Source organism: Triticum urartu, chromosome 3 (genome assembly GCF_003073215.2).
Source record: "Triticum urartu cultivar G1812 chromosome 3, Tu2.1, whole genome shotgun sequence".
Taxonomy (NCBI): Eukaryota; Viridiplantae; Streptophyta; class Magnoliopsida; order Poales; family Poaceae; genus Triticum; species Triticum urartu.
The window spans coordinates 517,642,654-517,667,764 of NC_053024.1; the positions used below are offsets into that span (position 1 = coordinate 517,642,654).

General features: G+C 44.7%; 3 protein-coding genes across 3 annotated transcripts; 2 read left to right on the forward strand and 1 right to left on the reverse strand.

Moving 5' to 3' along the window:
- The first annotated feature begins 11,566 nt into the window (after positions 1 to 11,566).
- LOC125544749 lies at positions 11,567 to 12,176 on the forward strand. The gene has a single exon (XM_048708495.1). The coding sequence runs from the start codon at positions 11,678 to 11,680 to the stop codon at positions 11,915 to 11,917; it is 240 nt and encodes a 79-aa protein (XP_048564452.1). The 5' UTR covers positions 11,567 to 11,677; the 3' UTR covers positions 11,918 to 12,176.
- Positions 12,177 to 12,182: 6 nt separating this feature from the next.
- Positions 12,183 to 15,258, reverse strand: LOC125544747 (disease resistance protein RGA2-like). The gene has a single exon (XM_048708493.1). The coding sequence runs from the start codon at positions 14,431 to 14,433 to the stop codon at positions 12,823 to 12,825; it is 1,611 nt and encodes a 536-aa protein (XP_048564450.1). The 5' UTR covers positions 14,434 to 15,258; the 3' UTR covers positions 12,183 to 12,822.
- LOC125544748 (putative disease resistance protein RGA3) lies at positions 12,380 to 17,085 on the forward strand. The gene is made up of 2 exons (XM_048708494.1): positions 12,380 to 12,771; positions 15,265 to 17,085. Exon 2 carries the CDS (start codon positions 15,458 to 15,460, stop codon positions 16,955 to 16,957), a length of 1,500 nt encoding a protein of 499 aa, XP_048564451.1. The 5' UTR covers positions 12,380 to 12,771; positions 15,265 to 15,457; the 3' UTR covers positions 16,958 to 17,085.
- Positions 17,086 to 25,111: the final 8,026 nt, after the last annotated feature.

The following is a 25,111-nucleotide window of genomic DNA, read 5'->3' on the forward strand; positions in this document are numbered from 1 at the left end:
TATATGATTTTGTAGGGATAACTTTCTTTGGCCATGTTATTTTGAGAAGACATAATTGCTTTATTAGTATGCTTGAAGTATTATTATTTTCTATGTCAATATAAACTTTTGTCTTGAATCTTTCTATTCTGAATATTCATACCACAATTAAGAAGATTTGCATTGAAATTATGCCAAGTAGCACTCCGCATCAAAAATTCTCTTTTTATTATTTACCTACTCGAGGACGAGCAGGAATTAAGCTTGGGGATGCCTGATACGTCTCCAACGTATCTATAATTTTTGATTGCTCCATGCTATATTATCTACTGTTTTGGACTATATTGGGCTTTATTTTCCACTTTTATATTATTTTTGGGATTAACCTATTGACCGGAGGCCCAGCCCAGAATTGCTGTTTTTTGCCTATTTCAGTGTTTCGGATAAACAGAATATCAAACGGAGTCCAAACGGAATAAAATCTTCGGAAACGTGATTTTCTCACCGAACGTGATCCAGGAGACTTGGACCCTCCTCCAAGGAACAAAAGAGGCGGTCACGAGGGTGCGGGCGCCCCCCTAGGGCGCGCCCCCTGCCTCGTGGGCCCCTCGGTGCTCCTCCGGCGTACTCCTTCCTCCTATATATACCTACGTACCCCCAAATGATCAGACGAGGAGCCAAAAACCTAATTCCACCGCCACAACTTTCTGTATCCACGAGATCCCATCTTGGGGCCTGTTCCAGAACTCCGCCGGAAGAGGGTCGTCATCACGGAGGGCTTCTACATCATCCTAGCCCCTTCGATGAAGTGTGAGTAGTTTACCTCAGAACTTCGGGTCCATAGTTAGTAGCTATATGGCTTCTTCTCTCTATCTGAATCTCAATACAAAGTTCTCACCCTCTCTTGTGGAGATCTATTCGATGTAATCTTCTTTTTGCGGTGTGTTTGTTGAGACCGATGAATTGTGGGTTTATGATCAAGTATATCTATGAATAATATTTGAATCTTCTCTGAATTCTTTTATGCATGATTGGTTATCTTTGCAAGTCTCTTCGAATTATCCGTTTGGTTTGGCCAACTAGATTGGTAGTTCTTGCCATGGGAGAAGTGCTTAGCTTTGGGTTCGATCTTGCGGTGTCCTTACCCAGTGACAGAAGGGGCAGCAAGGCACGTATTGTATCGTTGCCATCGAGGATAACAAGATGGGGTTTATGAAGGAAATATGCCCTAGAGGCAATAATAAAGTTATTATTTATTTCCTTATTTCATGATAAATGTTTATTATTCATGCTAGAATTGTATTAACCGGAAACATAATACATGTGTGAATACATAGACAAACAAAGTGTCACTAGTATGCCTCTACTTGACTAGCTCGTTAATCAAAGATGGTTATGTTTTCTAACCATGGACAAAGAGTTGTTATTTGATTAACGGGATCACATCATTAGGAGAATGATGTGATTGACATGACCCATTCCATTAGCTTAGCACCCGATCGTTTAGTATGTTGCTATTGCTTTCTTCATGACTTATACATGTTCCTATGACTATGAGATTATGCAACTCCCGTTTGCCGGAGGAACACTTTGTGTGCTGCCAAACGTCACAACGTAACTGGGTGATTATAAAGGAGCTCTACAGGTGTCTCCAAAGGTACATGTTGGGTTGACGTATTTCGAGATTAGGATTTGTCACTCCGATTATCGGAGAGGTATCTCTGGGCCCTCTGGTAATGCACATCACATAAGCCTTGCAAGCATTGCAACTAATGAGTTAGTTGCGAGATGATGTATTACGAAACGAGTAAAGAGACTTGCCGGTAACGAGATTGAACTAGGTATTGAGATACCGACGACCGAATCTCGGGCAAGTAACATACCGATGACAAAGGGAACAATGTATGTTATTATGCGGTCTGACCAATAAAGATCTTCATAGAATATGTGGGAGCCAATATGAGCATCTAGGTTCCGCTATTGGTTATTGACCGGAGACGTGTCTCGGTCATGTCTACATTGTTCTCGAACCCGTAGGGTCCGCACGCTTAAGGTTTTGATGACAGTTATATTATGAGTTTATGCATTTTGATGTACCGAAGTTTGTTCGGAGTCCCGGATGTGATCACGGACATGACGAGGAGTCTCAAAATGGTCGAGACATAAAGATTGATATATTGGAAGCCTATATTTGGATATCGGAAGTGTTCCGGGTAAAATCGGGATTTTACCGGAGTACCGGGAGGTTACCGGAACCCCCCGGGAGGTATATGGGCCTTAGTGGGCTTTAGTGGAAGAGAGGAGAGGTGGCCAGGGCTGGGCCGCGCGCCCCTCCCCCCCCTAGTCCGAATAGGACAAGGAGAGGGGGGCAGCACCCCCCCCCCTTCCTTCTCTCTCTCCTCTTTCCCCCTCCCGAATCCTATTCCAACTAGGAAAGGGGGGGAATCCTACTCCCGGTGGGAGTAGGACTCCTCCTGGCCGGCTGCACCTTCCCCTGCTCCTTTATATACGGGGGCAGGGGGCACCCCATAGACACACAAGTTGATCCACGTGATCATATTCTTAGCCGTGTGCGGTGCCCCCTTCCACCATAATCCTCGATAATATTGTAGCGGTGCTTAGGCAAAGCCCTGCGATGGTAGTACATCAAGATCGTCACCACGCCGTCGTGCTGACGGAACTCTTCCCCGACACTTTGCTGGATCGGAGTCCAGGGGTCGTCATCGAGCTGAACGTGTGCTAGAACTCGGAGGTGCCGTAGTTTCGGTGCTTGATCGGTCGGGCCGTGAAGACGTACGACTACATCAACCGCGTTGTGCTAACGCTTCTGCTGTCGGTCTACAAGGGTACGTTGATCACACTCTCCCCTCTCATTGCTATGCATCACCATGATCTTGCGTGTGCGTAGGAATTTTTTTGAAATTACTACGTTCCCCAACAGTGGCATCCGAGCCTAGGTTTTATGTGTTGATGTTATATGCACGAGTAGAACACAAGTGAGTTGTGGGCGATATAAGTCATACTGCTAACCAGCATGTCATACTTTGGTTCGGCGGTATTGTTGGACAAAGCGGCCCGGACCGACATTACACGTACGCTTACGCGAGACCGGTTCTCCCGACGTGCTTTGCACAAAGGTGGCTAGCGGGTGACAATTTCTCCAACTTTAGTTGAACCGAGTGTGGCTACACCCGGTCCTTGCGAAGGTTAAAACAACACCAACTTGACAAACTATCGTTGTGGTTTTGATGCGTAGATAAGATTGGTTCTTGCTTAAGCCCGTAGCAGCCACGTAAAACTTGCAACAACAAAGTAGAGGACGTCTAACTTGTTTTTTCAAGGCATGTTGTGATGTGATATGGTCAAGACATGATGCTAAATTTTATTGTATGAGATGATCATGTTTTGTAACCGAGTTATCGGCAACTGGCAGGAGCCATATGGTTGTCGCTTTATTGTATGCAATGCAATCGCGCTGTAATGCTTTACTTTATCACTAAGCGGTAGCGATAGTCGTGGAAGCATAAGATTGGCGAGACGACAACGATGCTACGATGGAGATCAAGGTGTCGCACCGGTGACGATGGTGATCATGACGGTGCTTCGAAGATGGAGATCACAAGCACAAGATGATGATGGCCATATCATATCACTTATATTGATTGCATGTGATGTTTATCCTTTTATGCATCTTATCTTGCTTTGATTGACGGTAGCATTATAAGATGATCTCTCACTAAATTATCAAGAAGTGTTCTCCCTGAGTATGCACCGTTGCGAAAGTTCTTCGTGCTGAGACACCACGTGATGATCGGGTGTGATAGGCTCTACGTTCAAATACAACGGGTGCAAAACAGTTGCACACGCGGAATACTCAGGTTATACTTGACGAGCCAAGCATATACAGATATGGCCTCGGAACACGGAGACCGAAAGGTCGAGCGTGAATCATATAGTAGATATGATCAACATAACGGTGTTCACCATTGAAAACTACTCCATCTCACGTGATGATCGGACATGGTTTAGTTGATTTGGATCACGTAATCACTTAGAGGATTAGAGAGATGTCTATCTAAGTGGGAGTTCTTTAATTAATTTGATTAACTGAACTTAAATTTATCATGAAACTTAGTACCTGATTAGTATCTTGCTTGTTTATGTTTGATTGTAGATAGATGGCTCGTGCTGTTGTTCCGTTGAATTTTAATGCGTTCCTTGAGAAAGCAAAATTGAAAGATGATGGTAGCAATTACACGGACTGGGTCCGTAACTTGAGGATTATCCTCATTGCTGCATAGAAGAATTACGTCCTGGAAGCACCGCTGGGTGCCAGGCCTGCTGCAGGAGCAACGCTAGATGTTATGAACGTCTGGCAGAGCAAAGCTGATGACTACTCGATAGTTCAGTGTGCCATGCTTTACGGCTTAGAATCGGGACTTCAACGACGTTTTGAACGTCATGGAGCATATGAGATGTTCCAGGAGTTGAAGTTAATATTTCAAGCAAATGCCCGGATTGAGAGATATGAAGTCTCCAATAAGTTCTATAGCTGCAAGATGGAGGAGAACAGTTCTGTCAGTGAGCATATACTCAAAATGTCTGGGTATAATAATCACTTGATTCAATTGGGAGTTAATCTTCCAGATGATTGCGTCATTGACAGAATTCTTCAATCACTGCCACTAAGCTACAAGAGCTTCGTGATGAACTATAATATGCAAGGGATGAACAAGACTATCCCCGAGCTCTTCGCGATGCTGAAAGCTGCGGAGGTAGAAATCAAGAAGGAGCATCAAGTGTTGATGGTCAACAAGACCACTAGTTTCAAGAAAAAGGGCAAAGGGAAGAAGAAGGGGAACTTCAAAAAGAACGGCAAGCAAGTTGCTACTCAAGAGAAGAAACCCAAACCTGGACCTAAGCCTGAAACTGAGTGCTTCTATTGCAAGCAGACTGGTCACTGGAAGCGGAACTGCCCCAAGTATTTGGCGGATAAGAAGGATGGCAAGGTGAACAAAGGTATATGTGATATACATGTTATTGATGTGTACCTTACTAATGCTCGCAGTAGCACCTGGGTATTTGATACTGGTTCTGTTGCTAATATTTGCAACTCGAAACAGGGACTACGGATCAAGCGAAGCACTGGCAAAGGACGAGGTGACGATGCGCGTGGGAAACGGTTCCAAAGTCGATGTGATCGCGGTCGGCACGCTACCTCTACATCTACCTTCGGGATTAATATTAGACCTAAATAATTGTTATTTGGTGCCAGCGTTGAGCATGAACATTATATCTGGATCTTGTTTAATGCGAGACGGTTATTCATTTAAATCAGAGAATAATGGTTGTTCTATTTATATGAGTAATATCTTTTATGGTCATGCACCTTTGAAGAGTGGTCTATTTTTGATGAATCTCGATAGTAGTGATACACATATTCATAATGTTGAAGCCAAAAGATGCAGAGTTGATAATGAAAGTGCAACTTATTTGTGGCACTGTCGTTTAGGTCATATCGGTGTAAAGCGCATGAAGAAACTCCATACTGATGGACTTTTGGAACCACTTGATTATGAATCACTTGGTACTTGCGAACCGTGCCTCATGGGCAAGATGACTAAAACACCGTTCTCCGGTACTATGGAGAGAGCAACAGATTTGTTGGAAATCATACATACAGATGTATGTGGTCCGATGAATATTGAGGCTCGTGGCGGATATCGTTATTTTCTCACCTTCACAGATGATTAAGCAGATATGGGTATATCTACTTAATGAAACATAAGTCTGAAACATTTGAAAAGTTTCAAAGAATTTCAGAGTGAAGTTGAAAATCATCGTAACAAGAAAATAAAGTTTCTACGATCTGATCGTGGAGGAGAATATTTGAGTTACGAGTTTGGTGTACATTTGAAAAACTGTGGAATAGTTTCGCAACTCACGCCACCCGGAACACCACAACGTAATGGTGTGTCCGAACGTCGTAATCGTACTTTACTAGATATGGTGCGATCTATGATGTCTCTTACTGATTTACCGCTATCATTTTGGGGTTATGCTTTAGAGACGGCCGCATTCACGTTAAATAGGGCACCATCAAAATCCGTTGAGACGACGCCTTATGAACTGTGGTTTGGCAAGAAACCAAAGTTGTCATTTCTTAAAGTTTGGGGCTGCGATGCTTATGTGAAAAAGCTTCAACCTGATAAGCTCGAACCCAAATCGGAGAAATGTGTCTTCATAGGATACCCAAAGGAGACTGTTGGGTACACCTTCTATCACAGATCCGAAGGCAAGACATTCGTTGCTAAGAATGGATCCTTTCTAGAGAAGGAGTTTCTCTCGAAAGAAGTGAGTGGGAGGAAAGTAGAACTTGACGAGGTAACTGTACCTGCTCCTTTATTGGAAAGTAGTACATCACAGAAAACTGTTTCTGCGACACCTACACCAATAAGTGAGGAAGCTAATGATGATGATCATGAAACTTCAGATCAAGATACTACTGAACCTCGTAGATCAACCAGAGTAAGATCCGCACGCCAGAGTGGTACGGTAATCCTGTTCTGGAAATCATGCTACTAGATCATGATGAACCTACGAACTATGAAGAAGCGATGGTGAGCCCAGATTCCGCAAAGTGGCTTGAAGCCATGAAATCTGAGATGGGATCCATGTATGAGAACAAAGTATGGACTTGGTTGACTTGCCCGATGATCGGCAAGCAATTGAGAATAAATGGATCTTCAAGAAGAAGACTGACGCTGACGGTAATGTTACTGTCTACAAAGCTCGACTTGTCGCAAAAGGTTTTCGACAAGTTCAAGGGGTTGACTACGATGAGACCTTCTCACCCGTAGCGATGCTTAAGTCTGTCCGAATCATGTTAGCAATTGCCGCATTTTATGATTATGAAATTTGGCAGATGGATGTCAAAACTGCATTCCTGAATGGATTTCTGGAAGAAGAGTTGTATATGATGCAACCGGAAGGTTTTGTCGATCCAAAGGGAGCTAACAAAGTGTGCAAGCTCCAGCGATCCATTTATGGACTGGTGCAAGCCATCTCGGAGTTGGAATATACGCTTTGATAGTGTGATCAAAGCATATGGTTTTATACAGACTTTCGGAGAAGCCTGTGTTTACAAGAAAGTGAGTGGGAGCTCTGTAGCATTTCTAATATTATATGTGGATGACATATTGTTGATTGGAAATGATATCGAATTTCTGGATAGCATAAAAGGATACTTGAATAAGAATTTTTCAATGAAAGACCTCGGTGAAGTTGCTTATATATTGGGCATCAAGATCTATAGAGAGACGCTTAATTGGACTTTCACAAAGCACATACCTTGATAAAGTTTTGAAGAAGTTCAAAATGGATCAGTCAAAGAAAGGGTTCTTGCCTGTGTTACAAGGTGTGAAGTTGAGGCAGACTCAATGTCTGGCCACTGCAGAAGATAGAGAGAAAATGAAAGTCATTCCCTATGCCTCAACCATAGGTTCCATCATGTATGCAATGTTGTGTACCAGACCTAATGTGTGCCTTGCTATAAGTTTAGCAGGGAGGTACCAAAGTAATCCATGAGTGGATCACTGGACAGCGATTAAGAACATCCTGAAGTACCTGAAAAGGACTAAGGATATGTTTCTCGTTTATGGAGGTGACAAAGAGCTCGTCGTAAATGGTTACGTCGATGCAAGCTTTGACACTGATCCGGATGACTCTAAGTTGCAAACCGGATAAGTATTTATATTGAATGGTGGAGCTGTCAGTTAGTGCAGTTCCAAGCAAAGCGTCATGGCGGGATCTACGTGTGAAGCAGAGTACATAGCTGCTTCGGAAGCAGCAAATGAAGGAGTCTGGATGAAGGGGTTCATATCCGATCTAGGTGTAATACCTAGTGCATCGGGTCCAATGAAAATCTTTTGTGACAATATTGGAGCAATTGCCTTAGCGAAGGAATCCAGATTTCACAAGAGAACCAAACACATCAAGAGACGCTTCAACTCCATCCGCGATCAAGTCAAGGAGGGAGACATAGAAATTTGCAAATTACATACAGATCTGAATATTGCGGACCCGTTGACTAAGCCTCTTCCACGAGGAAAACATGATCAGCACCAAGACTCCATGGGTGTTAGAATCATTATAATGTAATCTAGATTGTTGACTCTAGTGTAAGTGGGAGACTGAAGGAAATATGCCCTAGAGGCAATAATAAAGTTGTTATTTATATTTCCTTATATCATGATAAATGTTTATTATTCATGCTAGAATTGTATTAACCGGAAACTTGATAGATGTGTGAATACATAGACAAAACAAAGTGTCCCTAGTATGTCTCTACTTGACTAGCTTGTTAATCAAAGATGGTTAAGTTTCCTGACCATAGACATGTGTTGTCATTTGATGAATGGGATCACATCATTAGGAGAATTATGTGATGGACAAGACCCACCCTTTAGCTTAGCATTATGATCGTTAAGTTTTATTGCTATTGCTTTCTTCATGACTTATACATATTCCTTTGACTATGAGATTATGCAACTCCCGAATACCGGAGGAATACCTTGTGTGCTATCAAATGTCACAACGTAATTGGGTGATTATAAAGATGCTCTACAGGTATCTCCAAAGGTGTTTGTTGGGTTGACGTAGATCAAGATTAGGATTTGTCACTCCGAGTATCGAAGAGGTATCTCTGGGCCCTCTCGGTAATGCACATCATGATAAGCCTTGCAAGCAATGTGACTAATGAGTTAGTTACGGGATGATGCATTATGGAACGAGTAAAGAGACTTGCCGGTAACGAGATTGAACTAGGTATGAAGATATCGACGATCGAATCTCGGGCAAGTAACATACCGATGACAAAGGGAATGGCGTATGTTGTCATTGCGGTTTGACCGATAAAGATCTTCGTAGAATATGTAGGAACCAATATGAGCATCCAGGTTCCGTTGTTGGTTATTGATCGGAGATGTGTCTCGGTCATGTCTACATAGTTCTCGAACCCGTAGGGTCCGCACGCTTAACGTTTGATGACAATTTGCATTATGAGTTATGTGTTTTGGTGACTGAAGATTGTTCGGAGTCCCGGATGAGATCACGAACATGACTAGGAGTCTCTAAATGGTCGAGATGTAAAGATCGATATATTGGACGATGGTATTCGGACACCAGAATGGTTCTGAAGTGTTTCGGTTTTTTATGGGAGTACCTGGGGGTTACCGAAACACTCGGGGGAAAGATATGGGCCATATGGGCCATAGAGGGTAGGGAAGGCAGCCCACAAGGGGTGCCTCCCCCATGGGGAGTCCGAATTGGATAAGGGGAGGGGGCGCGGCCCCCCTTTCCTTCTCCTCCTCCTACTCCTTCCCCCTTTCCCCTTCCGGTAACAGGAAAGGGGGGCGAATTGGACTAGGGGTCCAAGTGGGACTCCTCCCACTTGGCGAGCCCTAGGCCGGCCTCCTCCCCTCTCCCTCCTTTATATACGGGGGTAGGGGGCACCTCTAAGCACATCAATTATTTCTTAGCCGTGTGTGGTGCCCCCCTCCACCGTTTACTCCCCCGATCATATTGTCGTAGTGCTTAGGCGAAGCCCTACGCGGATCACATCACCATCACTGTCACCACGCCGTCGTGCTGACGAAACTCCCCCTCGACACTTTGTTGTATCAAGAGTTCGAGGGACGTCATCGAGCTGAACGTGTGCAGAACTCGAAGGTGCCGTACGTTCGGTGCTTGATTGGTTGAATCGAGAAGACGTTCGACTACATCAACCGCGTTAAGCTAACGCTTCCGCTTTCGGTCTACGAGGGTACATGGACACACTCTCCCCCTCTCATTGCTATGCATCTCCTAGATAGATCTTGCGTGATCGTAGGAATTTTTTTAAAATTGCATGCTACGTTCCCCAACAATTTACTTTGTTTGTTACATCATTTCCATAACCCGAACCCGAATAAGAGTGTGACATAATGGCTAGTCTACACCTAAGCCAAAAACTGAGGTTGCTCTCTTACCTAACTGTATCCTGTACATACTGAAAGCGTCAAACTCAAAGCATACTCAGCAAATCGACAACGCCACTGAATAAATGCCCATCTCCTTAGTAGCTAAGCAAGCCCATGAAAATAGAACCTTCCCTCTGCAGTGGCGTCTTTCTGCACCAGACTGTCTCTTATAAAGTAATAAAGCACAATTTGGCTCCTTGCCTTCCTGCTTCCAGACCATGGGTCAAGGAAACTATAGAACACACATCAAGAATCTAAGCATCCAAAAAGGCATCTCGCCATTCCATTCATGAACCCTCAAATATTGCAAGTGTATACAGGAAGCAGAGGTCCAAAGTACTTACAATCAGTGGAGCACGGCGAGCTAGACGCCGTTCCAGCAAGATTGGCTGGGTCGGCAATTTCGATTTGCAATGAGTCGGAGATTCGACCGAGGGGCTTTATGGCAAAGAAGAATGTCGTGAGGAGAAGCCGTGCGAGAGGGCAGCACAAGGGGCTGAGGAGGAGGTTTCATGGACAGAGACAACATCGGGGATCAGATCGGATGGGAAAAGCGCGACATCCGTGATGGCGGATCCGGAGGACGCCAAGATGAGAAGAAACGTAATTGCAGTCGCGGATGCTCGGAGGGGTAGTAGTGAAGGGTGTCGTCGCGCCGCTTGCGACCGTGTCGGGACCATCTGGAGATGGGGAGCAGCCACCGGTGGCTGCGAGTAAGCGTGCACCACCGTCGCCATGAGCAGCTACACCGCGGGTGGTTGCGGTCGCGGGTGTTGGGTCACCGCCACGCCACCTAGAGCGATGCCTCGCGCCGGTTGCGGTCGTTGCGGCGGAGCCGAGCGGGCGCCGCCACTCTGTCCGTGCGTTGATTATGGCGGCGACAGGATCAGGGGCTAGGGCTAAGGGTCGGGAGGAAGGGGAGATGGGGTGGGGGCATGTGTGGTCGTGGCCTCGTGGGGGCATGTGTGCCTTTGGGAGACCGGAAGAGGAACCGTGACGGGAGATTAAAAACACCAGAATGGAAGGTGGGGACGTGGGGTTTGATAGTGAAAAAAATCGGTGGGATTCCTTTGATCGTGGAGCCTAGATACAATGAACGACTCCTATTTTATGAGGAGAGATATAATACTTTTACAGTAAGATTTGTTTGTCATGGTTTACTTGTTAATTTCCTTAAAATTCGTTATTTTTTCCTGAAAATATATTATGTGTTTCCTAAAGCAAATTGTATTGATAGGAGTACGTTAGGAAAGTGTTGATTTCTTTGGGGGGGAAAGTGAAGAGAAAGATAAACTAATGGGTAAGAAACCAATGGTACAACGGTGGTGTGAGGTGAGAGGAAATAAAACTGGACGAAAATAAAATCGGAGTATCAGGCTACTAACCGCTCTATTAGGAGTAGAGGTAATCTGGATGAAAAACTGTTGAATGGAGTTATTTGCCTCAGAAATGTTTAAGTAGAGGGTGAAAACAGGAATTCTTTTGGAAAAAGAAAACAGAAGCAGAAGGATAGCATTCGGCCCATACAGAAAATGTGAGCCGATAAAGGGCCTATAGATATCTGGGGCAGTCGCAAACCACTTCGTTCGGCTCTTCCTCACGTCAAGTGCTCAAGGTCCGCTTTCCCCCACCCTCTCGGAGTATCGCGGCGTCCTGCGAGCTGCAAGCAAGGCGATCCGATGCCGGGGAGCGCCATCAGCGGAGGCGCGGCAAGGGCGGCCGCGGTCGCGTGGTGGCTGCAGCGCCACCAGCGACTGCCTCCGCCGGCGGACCTCCTGCCACGCAGCCTCCTTGACCGCGCGGTGGAGCTCGCCAGCAAGACCGCCGCCGCCGCCGCCCCGGATCTGGACCAGGACCTGCCCTGCTCCCTCGGCTCGTCCTCCCTCCCTGACCTCTGCGACGGCTTGGTTGGTAATTAGTGCGTACGGGTCTAGCAGGAGGGTGGCGGATTCGTTGTGCGGTTCCGCGATGTTCTCAGATTGGATAGCCAGAGCTAGACTACCCTAAATGTTGTTCTAGTATGTCAATAACGGTCCCTGGTTATGCTTGATTTTCATCCTTATGTGAAACTCATGTCTATTCACACTGTGGGTCCTTGGAATACCTGATTTCTGCCAAAGCTGCTACCTAGAAATGTTCATGTTATTTCAGTACGCAATAAGAATTTGATTTGGGCTACGAAAGTATGAAAGTATAAATGAATTGACAGAAATAATAGAGTTTGTGTTGCATATGGGCCAGGCTCCATGCTACTCCCTCCGTTCCTAAATATAAGACCTTTTAGAGATTCCTCTATGAACTACATAGGGATGCATATAGACATACTTTACAGTGTAGATTCACTCATTTTGCTCCGTATGTAGTCTATAGTGAAATCCCTAAAAGGTCTTACAGGGGAGCTGACCCTGCATTGTATTGAACATACTTCCTTTACATATAGACTACATGTGCAGTGCAGTAATTTCACTGGGAAAGGCACGATCGCTCAGAGATCTTGTAAAATGCTGCTGCTCTTCTGTAGTGTTGGACTACTAACTGTCAGGGTTTTGTATCAGTAACATCTCTTCCTTCCTACTGGTTTTCTCTGTCAGCCTGCCTTGCAGATAAAAATGGTTCTGTCAGTCTGGCTTGAAGCAGTTCTGCCAGACGGTTATGCTGTGTGATGAGTGTGGACTGTTGAGTTCAGTACTCGGCTTGTGGAGATATAGCTGGAGATCCATGGAGCAAGCCGCCACACATAAGTGAGGAGATGTTGGGCGCTGTTAAAAAAAAGGTAAGGCGTGCACTTTGCAATCATATTAGCTATACATTATTGCATTTTACATCAAATTCTCTCCTGCCGAGACCGCTTCTTACCGAGCACCGCGTGCTTGTCTGTCCGTGACACAATGAAGCTCACCAAGTAGGTGTAGCAGGGAGGTATCCTGGACCTCCATGCCACTGCTTGGAATGTCCCTTCAGACATAACTCGCCCAGACAAAACATCCTGTGTCGTTATCCTGGGAACCTCACTGATCTTGGGAGAGGGCTCATGATAAATATCACGCATTACGACGACATTGCTTGTCTTGGCCATTGTCCACATGTACACAGGCTGGTCCTTCTGCAGGAGATTGGTCGGGTGCTCGCCAAACATGCTCAGGTGCTTGCTTGCAAAATCTCTCAAGCATCTCAGCACTCTGCGCCAAAACCGTGTGTCAAGATTGGTTCTCAGTAAGCTGGCAACGGTGTTCGCTGCCACGAATGATCTGTTCATGTGGACGACGATCTCCATGCCGAGGGCTGCCAGGTTAGGATGCTCACCAGGGTCTGTGCTTCCGAATGCAGCCGTCTTGAAGAAATACCAGTAAGCTTCTTGGGACAAAAATTTCAGCACAAGAGACTGTGCCGTTCCTAATGATGCTATCTTCTCTGAACGGCTGGTGAGTATGATTTTACTGCCTGGCGTCAGGTGGCTTGCTGCCGAGGTGTACAACCCCCTCCATGTTTCCTCGTCCATGTCCCCTGCTAGCTCAATTACAGCCAGTGAGTCTCCATGCGGGGTGGAAGCAAGGTTCTGATGCTTGATCACGCCGCTACCTTTTAGAGTGGCCAAGTTTCCACCATTGAGATCATTTCCGCTGAAGAAGACGATCGACGAGAAGCGCCTCCGCACCCTCTCGTCAAGGCAGACATGCTCAACAAGTGTACTCTTTCCGACTCTCGCTGGACCAATTATCGGCAGCACACCCAGACTTCCATTCCTTGCAGCCTCTCTACAAAGCAGAAAGCTCAAAATTGTCTCCTTTTCCATCTGCCGGCCAAACATAACCTGATCATGAAACAAATACGCGTCGTAAGGTTGCTGGGAGATTCGAGGATAGCTGCCCAAGAACATCACGAACTCCTGCATGTCACCAATCATTCTCTCAAGGCTGCTGAGCATCTTGTCGAGATTGTTGCAGCTCCCGGCATCAAGCACCAGGTCCATCCTCTGGGCATCGCACACGGAGGAGGAGGTACGTCTGGAACTGGAAGGGCTGAATCTGGACAGGGCAAGCGAACGGCGAGTGCTCGCCTTGCCATCGGCCTCGTCCCTGTGCTCTCGGTATCTGAAGGTGTCGAGCGTGTAGTAGCCTCTGTACATACCTCGTCTCAACATCTGGAGCTGCTGGAGCATTGCCTGGTTGGTGATGTGCCTCCCCTCGGCCTCCTCGACGGTGGCATCGATCCTTAGCAGCACTGCCCGTAGCCTCTGGAGCTTCTCCTCCTCTGCTCCCTTGGACTGCAGGTATCTCTGGGTTACCATGGACAGGGCTCTGCTGACAAGATCACCCACGATTGCAGAGAGAAGCGGCTCCATTTCGGAAGGCCCCTGCAATGTTCCTGGTGGGATAGATGGATCTACCAAAGAAGAGAAGAGGGAAAGACCAACTTGTGGTTCGGGTTGAGGCATAGAAGTCCTGGCTTCTGCCCATGGACAGATGGACCCGTCGTAACTTTGACAACAAGGCCGTCGAAATTGACCCAATACGACAGTGAGTCAGTACTACTAATAAAGCAATATTCTTCCCTCAAAATAAAAAAGCAATATTCTTTATTTTGATACATGAAAGAAATGTATAGAACATTGATTCATGTCCCAATCAAGCCTGCTAAATTTTCCAACCAAACTACTCCCTCCGTTTCAAAATAAATGTCGCTGATTCAGTACAATTTTATAGTAAATCAGCGACACTTATTTTGAGACAGTACTAAAGATCCCCCACACGAAAAGGGGGGAAAACATGGCTAGAATATTGACTTTAAACCCTAAAACGGTGTTATAATTTGTGGCGGAGCTAGTACCATGGATCTGTAGAACTTCACGAAGATTTGAGAGTGATGAATGGTCACAAGAGCGCTTTATAGAGTGACGAGTTTCTCGCGGTCAGCAAGAATCTCAATTTGAGTTGTTCACATCGCCCCTCCGCTAGCATCCTTAAGCGTCAGTTAGTTTTGCATCTCTGAATCCAGCGTGGACGGAACTGGGGTTTGTCCTGACACTCTGAAAATATGGTTTGCAGCAAGCGGGATATATACAACTCCCTCCGATCCAACTTATTATGGATCGGAGGGAGGTAGTAACAAGTTTCAACGGGGTTTTGTTTGTTTGTTTCTAAAATGTAAAATCCAGATGGTTTTCAGCACAAAATTGCAATGTATACCAGGCCCTCTGATACTGATTGAAGTATTACCAGTTGTATTCTCCTCTGTGCTTTGACTTGCTACTTTCTGACGTTGACAGCCAGGGTGCGATCTAATGGTTGGCGACTTGACATTTCCCTCGCGGCTACTCCAAGGCTCTCTTTCCAACCTCAGTCACAGAGCCTTACAGACCTTTTGGCTGAAACCAGCACTGCCGATTCGTGAATAAAGCCTTCTAAAAGAGAGCAAACGAACAAGGCATCTCCTTCCCCTTCTACCCCAAAGGATTCAAGATGGAGGTGATCGTCTCTGCAGTTCTTGGCGATATTATAAGCAGGTCCGTATCCTTCCTCGTCGACAGGTACCACCGGCTGCAGGCCGGAGGAGCGGAAGAGAGCCTGCAACGGCTGCGCCGCCTTCTGCTGCGAGTCCAGGCCACCGTCGAGGAGGCCGAGCGGCGGCAGATCACCAACCAGGCGATGCTCCGGCAGCTCGAGATGCTGAGGAACGACATGTACAGAGGCTACTACATGCTCGACGCCCTCACGTGCATACGCCGCGGAGAAGGCGACGCCACGGCCAAAGATGAGGTGAGCGACCGCTCGCTTATGCTGTGCCGATTCAGTCCCGTCAAGCGGCTCTGCCTCTCTGCCAGGGCGCCGAAGAACATGGTGTTCGACGGCCACGAGCTCAGCAAAGCGCTTTGTTGCCTTGAGACGACTGTCGCCGACATGAAGGAGTTTGTGGTGTTCTTGAAGTGCTATCCTCTGCTGTGCCGGCAACCTTGCAGCAGCTACTTGTCTACGGACATGTGCATGTTCGGCCGTCACACGGAATACGAGAGGATCGTGAGCTTCCTGCTGCAGGTTGCCCCCCCTGGCACAGCAAATTTCGGTGTTCTTCCGGTAGTCGGACCCGCAAGGGTCGGGAAGAGCACCCTCGTTGAGCATGTCTGCTACGACGGCAGGGTGCGCGGCTACTTCTCCTCGATCGTGTTCCTCGGCGGGGATGATCTCCAACTCCGAGGCACGGAAGCGAATGCTCTGCAAGACAGCGGTGTTGTCAAGTACAGAAACAGCGCTTCACATGGGAGGCTGCTGGTCGTTGTGGAGCTGATTGGGGATTTGGAAAAGGAAATATGGAGCAGGTTGTGCTCTTTACTGAGCCATATGGCACACGGGAGCAAAGTCATAGTTACAGGCAGGTCAGAGAGGATCATGCGGTTCGGAACAACCCAGGCTCTCAGACTGAATGCTTTGCCCCATGAAGCTTACTGGTACTTCTTCAAGATGATTGCCTTCAGAGACGCCGGCCCGGAGGACTATTCAGAGCTATCATCCATAGCCATGGAGATTGCAGCTGAGCTCAACGCCTCTTTCATCAATGCAAACATAATCGGCACCCTGCTGAGAGCAAATCTCAGTGCCCGGTTTTGGCGCAAGGCTCTCGAGCGCATCAGAGAGTTCACTGCCAAGCATGTGCTCATGTTTGGCGAGCATCCGGTCGATCTGATGCGGAAAGGGCGGCCTATATACCTTTGGAGGATGGCAGGCGGCGGTTCCGAAGTCCTTGTGGCCAATGGTGTTCATCAGGTCTGCTCTCCGCAGCAGGACGTTCCAAAGCTAACATTGCTGGATGTCGTATCTGGAAGTGCTATACGGCGTGGAAATTGTGAATTCCTAGCGTGGAAGTCTCGGATACCCCCTTACTATAGCTACCTGGTGAGCTGCAGCATAATGACATCGCGGCGTATGGTGGTGAACAAGAAGCGCTCTCGCTTGCAGAGTGTTTGATTCTGGGTTTCATCATGGGGATAGGTGCTTGTATATTTGAATGTTTCCCGCCTGCGTTCGAGCCTCCGTGCTCACAATGATGGTCCGTCATACGCTCTCCTTGATTAAAAGACCTAGGTGTTTATTTCCCCTGAGGCGTCTTTTATTTCTTTTTTGTATGTATTTTCCATACAAATCTGAATGCTAGCAAGAAGTAGAATCATAAAAACTGTGTTACATACTTTTAAAGTTCAAATGAAATATTAACTCTTACTGTGTATTTAAAATAGCATGCTCTATCATGCACATTGACAAATTTAACCACTCAAAAGAAGCAATGTAGAGTATGATGCAGATATAGCTTGCCGTAGCTGCAAATTCCCTATCTATGTCTGTCTTGCATGAAAATGCAGGTGTGGTAAAGTGTGGCGGCAAACTTTCGAGCAATTTGAGAAAATGCCACAACTTCCCTGGGACTTTGTGTCGGTACTCTTGTTGTATAATAGGAAAGCCAGAGGTCTTATTTGTAAAAGTGAAGCTCTGTAAATATCTGTACTGAGGATGAATGGATAAGGTTGCCCCCTGATCAGAAATTCCAGTGTCTTCCCCTTCTCTCACCTTCGAATCCTCTCTAATTAGGTGTGTGTTCAACAACAAGGTTTCGGACATATATCGAAGTACCGGGGGTTACCGGAACCCCACCCCCCCGGGGCTTAATGGGCCTACATGGGCCTTAGTGGAAATAGAGGGAAGCAAGTGTGCCCCCCCCAAGGCCCAAACCGAATTGATTTAGGGCAAGGGGGGCCGGGCCCCTCTTTTCTTCTCCTCATCTCCCTTTCCTTCCCCCTCTCCTACTCCTACTAGGAATAGGAGGAGTCCTACTCCTAGTGGGAGTAGGACTCCCCCTTAGCGCGCCCTCCTTGGCCGGCCGCCTCCTCCTCCTTGCTCCTTTATATATGGGGGCACCCCATAGACACACAATTGAACGTGTCGGTAGCGGTGCTTAGGCGAACGGGGCAAGGGGGCACCATAATCCACCTCGATTATATCGTAGCGGTGCTTAGGTGAAGCCCTGCGTTGGTAGCATCATCATCACCGTCACCACGCCGTCGTGCTGACGAAACTCTCTTGTGAAGCTTTGCTGGATCGGAGCTCGCGGGACGTCATCGAGTTGAACGTGTGTAGAACTCGGAGGTGTCGTGCGTTCGGTACTTGGATCGGTCGGATCGTGAAGACGTACGACTACATCAACCGTGTTGTGCTAACGCTTCCGCTTTCGGTCTACGAGGGTACGTGGACACACTCTCCCCTCTCGTTGCTATGCATCACCATGATCATGTGTGTGCGTAGGAAATTTTTTGAAATTACTACGTTCCCCAACACACTAATCATGGACATCTGAGAATCGAGGGGTACACCGATGTGGACTGGGCTGGATGCTTAGATGATAGGCGTTCAACTTCGGGCTACTGCATGTTTGTCGGAGGAAATTTGGTTAGTTGGAGAAGTAAGAAGCAGAGTGTGGTAGCTCGCTCGACAGCAAAAGCGGAGTTTAGGTCAATGGCTTCATTGTTGTGTGAACTGATGTGGTTAAAAACATTGCTAACTGAGTTGCTAGGTATGCGTTGGTGCACCTATTCAAGTGTATTGTGATAATCAGGCCACAATTAACATAGTGAACAACCCTGTTTATCATAGCCAGACTATATGATTTTGTAGGGATAACTTTTTTTGGCCATGTTATTTTGATAAGACATAATTGCTTAGTTAGTATGCTTGAAGTATTATTATGTTTATGTCAATATTAAACTTTTATCTTGAATATTATGGAACTGAACATTCATGCCACAATAAAGAAAAAAATTACATTAAGAAATATGTTAGAAAGCATTCCACATCAAAAATTCTTCTTTTATCATTTACCTACTCGAGGACGAGCAGGAATTAAGCTTGGGGATGCTTGATACGTCTTCAATGTATCTATAATTTTTGATTGCTCCATGCTTTTATATTATCTATTTTGGATGTTAATGGGCTTTACTTTACACTTTTATATCATTTTTGGGACTAACCTACTAACCGGAGGCCCAGCCCAAATTGCTGTTTTTTTTTGCCTATTTTAGGGTTTCGAAGAAAAGGAATATCAAACGGAGTCCAAATGCAATGAAACCTTCGGGAATGTGATTTTCTCAACAAACGTGATCCACAAGACTTGGAGTGGCCATCAAGAAACAAGGGAGGAAGGCACGAGGTAGGGGGCGCGCCTACCCCCCCTAGGCACGCCCTCCACTCTCATGGGCCCTCCGTTGCTCCACCGACGTACTTCTTCCTCCTATATATATCCACGTACCCCCCAGACATCCAGGAGCACCACGAAAACCTAATTCCACCGCCACAACCTTCTGTACTCGAGAGATCCCATCTCGGGGCCTTTTCCGGAGCTCCACCGGAGGGGGCATTGATCACGGAGGGCCTCTACATCAACTCCATGGCCTCTCCGGTGATTTGTGAGTAGTTTACTTCAGACCTACGGGTCCATAGTTATTAGCTAGATGGCTTCTTCTCTCTCTTTGGATCGCAATACAAAGTTCTCCTCGATTTTCTTGGAGATCTATTCGATGTAATCTTCTTTTGCGGTGTGTTTGTCGAGATCCGATGAATTATGGGTTTATGATCCAGATTATCTATGAACAATATTTGATTGTCCTCTGAATTCTTTTATGTATGATTGGTTTATCTTTGCAAGTCTCTTCGAATTATCAGTTTGGTTTGGCCTACTAGGTTGATCTTTCTTGCAATGGGAGAAGTGCTTAGCTTTGAGTTCAATCTTGCGGTGTTCGATCCCAGTGATAGAAAGGGAACCGATACGTATTGTATTGTTGCCATCGAGGATAAAAAGATGGGGTTTATATCGTATTGCATGAGTTTATCCCTCTACATCATGTCATCTTCCTTAAAGCATTACTCTGTTCTCTTGAACTTAATACTCTAGATGCATGCTAGATAGCGGTCGATGTGTGGAGTAATAGTAGTAGATGCGGAATCGTTTCGGTCTACTTGTCTAGGACGTGATGCCTATATACATGATCATACCTAGATATTCTCATAAATATGCTCAATTCTATCAATTGCTCGAGAGTAATTCGTTTACCCACCGTAATACTTATGCTCTTGAGAGAAGCCAATGAAACCTATGGCCCCCGGATCTATCTTTCATCATATTAATCCTCCAATACTTAGTTATTTCCTTTGCCATTTATTTTACTTTGCATCTTTATCATAAAAATACCAAAAATATTATCTTGTCATATCTATCAGATCTCACTCTCGTAAGTGACCGAGAAGGGCTTGACAACCCCTTTATCGCGTTGGTTGTGAGGTTCTTATTTGTTTGTGTAGGTGTGTGGGACTTGAGCGTGATCTCCTACTGGATTGATACCTTGGTTCTCAAAAACCGAGGGAAATACTTACGCTGCTTTACTACATCGCACCAAGTCAAGTCAAGATTTGACTCCAACAACGAGTCATTTCTGGCGCCATTACCAAGTACCCATCACAAACTCTTATCCCTCGCATTACATTATTTGCCATTTGCCTCTCGTTTTCCTCTCCCCCACTTCACCCTTGCCGTTTTATTCGCCCTTCTTTTGTTCGTCTTTCCATTTGCTTTGATGTCTTACTTGGCTCGTTTGCTCGTTTGGTTGGTATAGTTGTTTATTTATTACTAAATAGAGAACCTAAGATCTATGGATCCTCATCCGCTTGCTAATCTTTTTTAAGAGATCCAATTATGATGAACCAATTGCTAGTGAGTTTTGTGCACTAGATTATCTTTATGAAGTTTTGCTTGAAATTTGTGAATCTGACAATTGTGATGAAGTACTTTATAAGTGATTCACGATGGATCTTCGAATAAAAAGCACGATTGCATTGATGATAGTATAAATTCTATTAATGTCAATTGTGCTTATAATATGCAAAACCCTAAGCTTGGGGATGCTAGTTTTGCTTTGTCCTCCACTTGTTGCAATGATCATGATTGGGGTGATTCTTCTTATGATCTTGAAAATTTATTTAAGACCCATGATGAATATGAGATTGATAATAGTGTTTGCAATATTATGAAGTGGGTTTGAAGAGTGTCAACTTTAGATTCCCACATATTGGAGAATGTTCAATCTTATGAAATTTTTGATAAAATTGGGTTTGGAGAGGTCATGACCTTTAGTTAATGTTAATCCCACTATTTTGGAAGAGTGTCAACTTTGCATGCATGTGGATCGTGTTGAAAATATTTTATGTGATAGCTATTTTGTTGAATTTGCTTATGATCCTACATGTAATTATTATGAGAGAGTAAAATATGGTGGTAGAAATTTTCACGTTACTAAATTACCTCTCGTTATGTTGAGATTGCTATTGTTTCTTTTCGCTTCCTTGCATATGCTAGTTTTTGCTTGCTTTGATAATTTGTTTGCCTATAAGATGCCTATGCATAGGAAGTATGTTAGACTTAGATGTGTTTGTCACGTGTTTTATGATGCTCTCTTTGTGCTTCAATTCTTGTCTTTCATGTGAGCATCATTGAAATATTATGCCTAGCTATAAGGCTTTAAAGAAAAGCGCTTGTTGGGAGACAACCCAATATTTTTCCTTGCTGTTATTCAATAAATAATTTATCTAACCTCTGTTTTGGTTGTGTTTTTTGTGTTTAATTAGTGTTTGTGCCAAGTAGAACCGTTGGGAAGACTTGGGGAAAGTCCTTTTGATATTGCTGTAAAAAACAGAAACGTTAGCGCTCACGAGAATCGCTGCCATTTTTATTTGGAAGGTGCTATTTAGTTAATTATTTTTGAATATGATTAATAGATAAATTCCTCACGTCCAGAAATTTATTTTAGAATTTTTGGGGTTCCAGAACTTGCGTTAGCTACAGATTACTACAGACTGTTCTGTTTTTGACAGATTCTGTTTTTCTTGTGTTGTTTGCTTATTTTGATGAATCTATGGCTAGTAAAAGAGTTTATAAACCATAGAGAAGTTGGAATAAAGTAGGTTTAACACCAATATAAATAAATAATGAGTTCATTACAGTACCTTGAAGTGGTGTTTTGTTTTCTTTCGCTAACGAAGCTCACGAGATTTTTTATTTTGAGTTTTGTGTTGTGAAGTTTTCAAGTTTTGGATAAAGATTTGATGGATTATGGAACAAAGAGTGGAAAGAGCCTAAGCTTGGGGCTTCCCATGGCACCCCAAGGTAAAATGCAAGGACACCAAAAAGCCTAAGCTTTGGGATGCCCCGGAAGGCATCCCCTCTTTCGTCTTCGTCTATCGGTAACTTTACTTGGAGCTATATTTTTATTCACCACATGATATGTGTTTTGCTTGGAGCGTCTTGTATGATTTGAGTCTTTGCTTTTTAGTTTACCACAATCATCCTTTCTGTACACACCTTTTAAGAGAGACTCACATGATTTGAAATTTATTAGAATACTCTGTGCTTCACTTATATCTTTTGAGCTATATAGTTTTTGCTCTAGTGCTTCACTTATATCTTTTAGAGCACGGTGGTGGATTTGTTTTATAGAAACTATTGTTCTCTCATGCTTCACTTATATTTTTTTGAGAGTCCTTTAGAACAACATGGCAATAATAAAAACTTTCATATAAGTGCATTGAATACTATGAGAAGTTTGATACTTGATGATTGTTTTGAGATATGAGGATGGTGATATTAGAGTCATGCTAGTTGAGTAGTTGTGAATTTGAGAGATACTTGTGTTGAAGTTTGTGATTCCCGTAGCATGCACGTATGGTGAACCGTTATGTGATGAAGTCGGAGCATGATTTATTTATTGATTGTCTTCCTTATGAGTGGCGGTCGGGGACGAGCGATGGTCTTTTCCTACCAATCTATCCCCCTAGGAGCATGCGCGTAATACTTTGCTTTGATAACTTCTAGATTTTTGCAATAAGTATATGAGTTCTTTATGACTAATGTTGAGTCCATGGATTATACGCACTCTCACCCTTCCATCTCTGCTAGCCTCTCTAATACCGCGCACTTTTCGCCGGTATCATACACCTACCATATACCTTCCTCAAAACAGCCACCATACCTACCTATTATGGCATTTTCATAGCCATTCCAAGATATATTGCCATGAAACTTTCCACCGTTCCGCTTATCATGACACATTCATCATTGTCATATTGCATATCCCGGTACACCGCCGGAGGCATTCATATAGAGTCATATTTTGTTCTAAGTATCGAGTTGTAATTGTTGAGTTGTAAGAAAAATAAAAGTGTGATGATCATCATTATTAGAGCATTGTCCCAGTGAGGAAAGGATGATGGAGACTATGATTCCCCCACAAGTCAGGATGAGACTCCGGACGAAAAATAAAATAAAAAAGAGGCCAAAGAAGCCCAAATAAAAGAGGCCATAAAAAAAGGCCCAAAGAAAAAAATAAAAAAATGAATGAGAGAAAAAGATAGAAGGGACAATGTTACTATCCTTTTACCACACTTGTGCTTCAAAGTAGCACCATGATCTTCATAGTAGAGAGTCTCTCATGTTATCACTTTCATATACTAGTGGGATTTTTACACTATAGAACTTGGCTTGTATATTCCAATGATGGGCTTCCTCAAATTGCCCTAGGTCTTCATGAGCAAGCAAGTTGGATGCACACCCACTTAGTTTCTTTTTGAGCTTTCATATACTTATAGCTCTAGTGCATCCGTTGCATGGCAATCCCTACTCACTCACATTGATATCTATTGATGGGCATCTCCATAGCCCGTTGATACGCCTAGTTGATGTGAGACTATCTTCTCCTTTTTGTCTTCTCCACAACCACCATTCTATTCCACTTATAGTGCTATGTCCATGGCTCATGCTCATGTATTACGTGAAGATTGAAAAAGTTTCAGAACATCAAAAGTATGAAACAATTGCTTGGCTTGTCATCGGGGTTGTGCATGATTTAAATATTTTGTGTGGTGAAGATAGAGCATAGCCAGACTATATGATTTTGTAGGGATAACTTTCTTTGGCCATGTTATTTTGAGAAGACATGATTGCTTAGTTAGTATGCTTGAAGTATTATTATTTTTATGTCAATATGAACTTTTGTCTTGAATCTTTCGGATCTGAATATTCATGCCACAATTAAGAAGAATTACATTGAAATTATGCCAAGTAGCACTCCACATCAAAAATTCTGTTTTTATCATTTACCTACTCGAGGACGAGCAGGAATTAAGCTTGGGGATGCTTGATACGTCTCCAACGTATCTATAATTTTTGATTGCTCCATGCTATATTATCTACTGTTTTGGGCAATATTGTGCTTTATTATCCACTTTTATATTACTTTCGGGACTAACCTATTAACCGGAGGCCCAGCCCAGATTTGTAGTTTTATGCCTATTTCAGTGTTTCGAGGAAAAGGAATATCAAACGGAGTCAAAACGGAACGAAATCAACTGGAGAAGTTACTTTTGGAAGGAAAGCAACCCAGGGAACTTGGAGTGCACGTCAGGGGAGACACAGGCTGCCCATGAGGGTGAGGGCGGCGCCCACCCCCCTAGGGTGCGCCCCCTGCCTCGTGGGGCCCCCGTGGCTCCGCCGACGTACTTCCTGCACCCATATATATCGTCGTACCCTAAAACTTCCAGAACGCACAATAGATCGGGAGTTCCACCGCCAGAAGCCTCCATAGCCACCAAAAACCAATCTAGACCCGTTCCGGCACCCTGCCGGAGGGGGCAATCCTTCTCCGGTGGCCATCTTCATCATCCCGGTGCTCTCCATGATGAGGAGGGAGTAGTTCTCCCTCGGGACTGAGGGTATGTACCAGTAGCTATGTGTTTGATCTCTCTCTCTCGTGTTCTTGATTTGGCACGATCTTGATGTATCGCGAGCTTTGCTATTATAATTGGATCCTATGTTTCTCCTCCCCCTCTTCTCTCTTGTAATGAATTGAGTTTCCCCTTTGAAGTAATCTTTTCGGATTGAGTCTTTAAAGATTTGAGAACACTTGATGTATGTCTTGCCGTGCGTATCTGTGGTGACAATGGGATATCACGTGATTCACTTGATGTATGTTTTGGTGATCAACTTGCGGGTTCGGCCCATGAACCTATGCATAGGGGTTGGCACACGTT

What these genes read in the sequence shown, in the direction of transcription:
- LOC125544749 (XM_048708495.1), top strand. Translation starts at nt 11,678, where the DNA reads ATGCCGGGGAGCGCCATCAGCGGAGGCGCGGCAAGGGCGGCCGCGGTC.
- LOC125544747 (XM_048708493.1), bottom strand. Translation starts at nt 14,433, where the DNA reads ATGCCTCAACCCGAACCACAAGTTGGTCTTTCCCTCTTCTCTTCTTTG.
- LOC125544748 (XM_048708494.1), top strand. Translation starts at nt 15,458, where the DNA reads ATGGAGGTGATCGTCTCTGCAGTTCTTGGCGATATTATAAGCAGGTCC.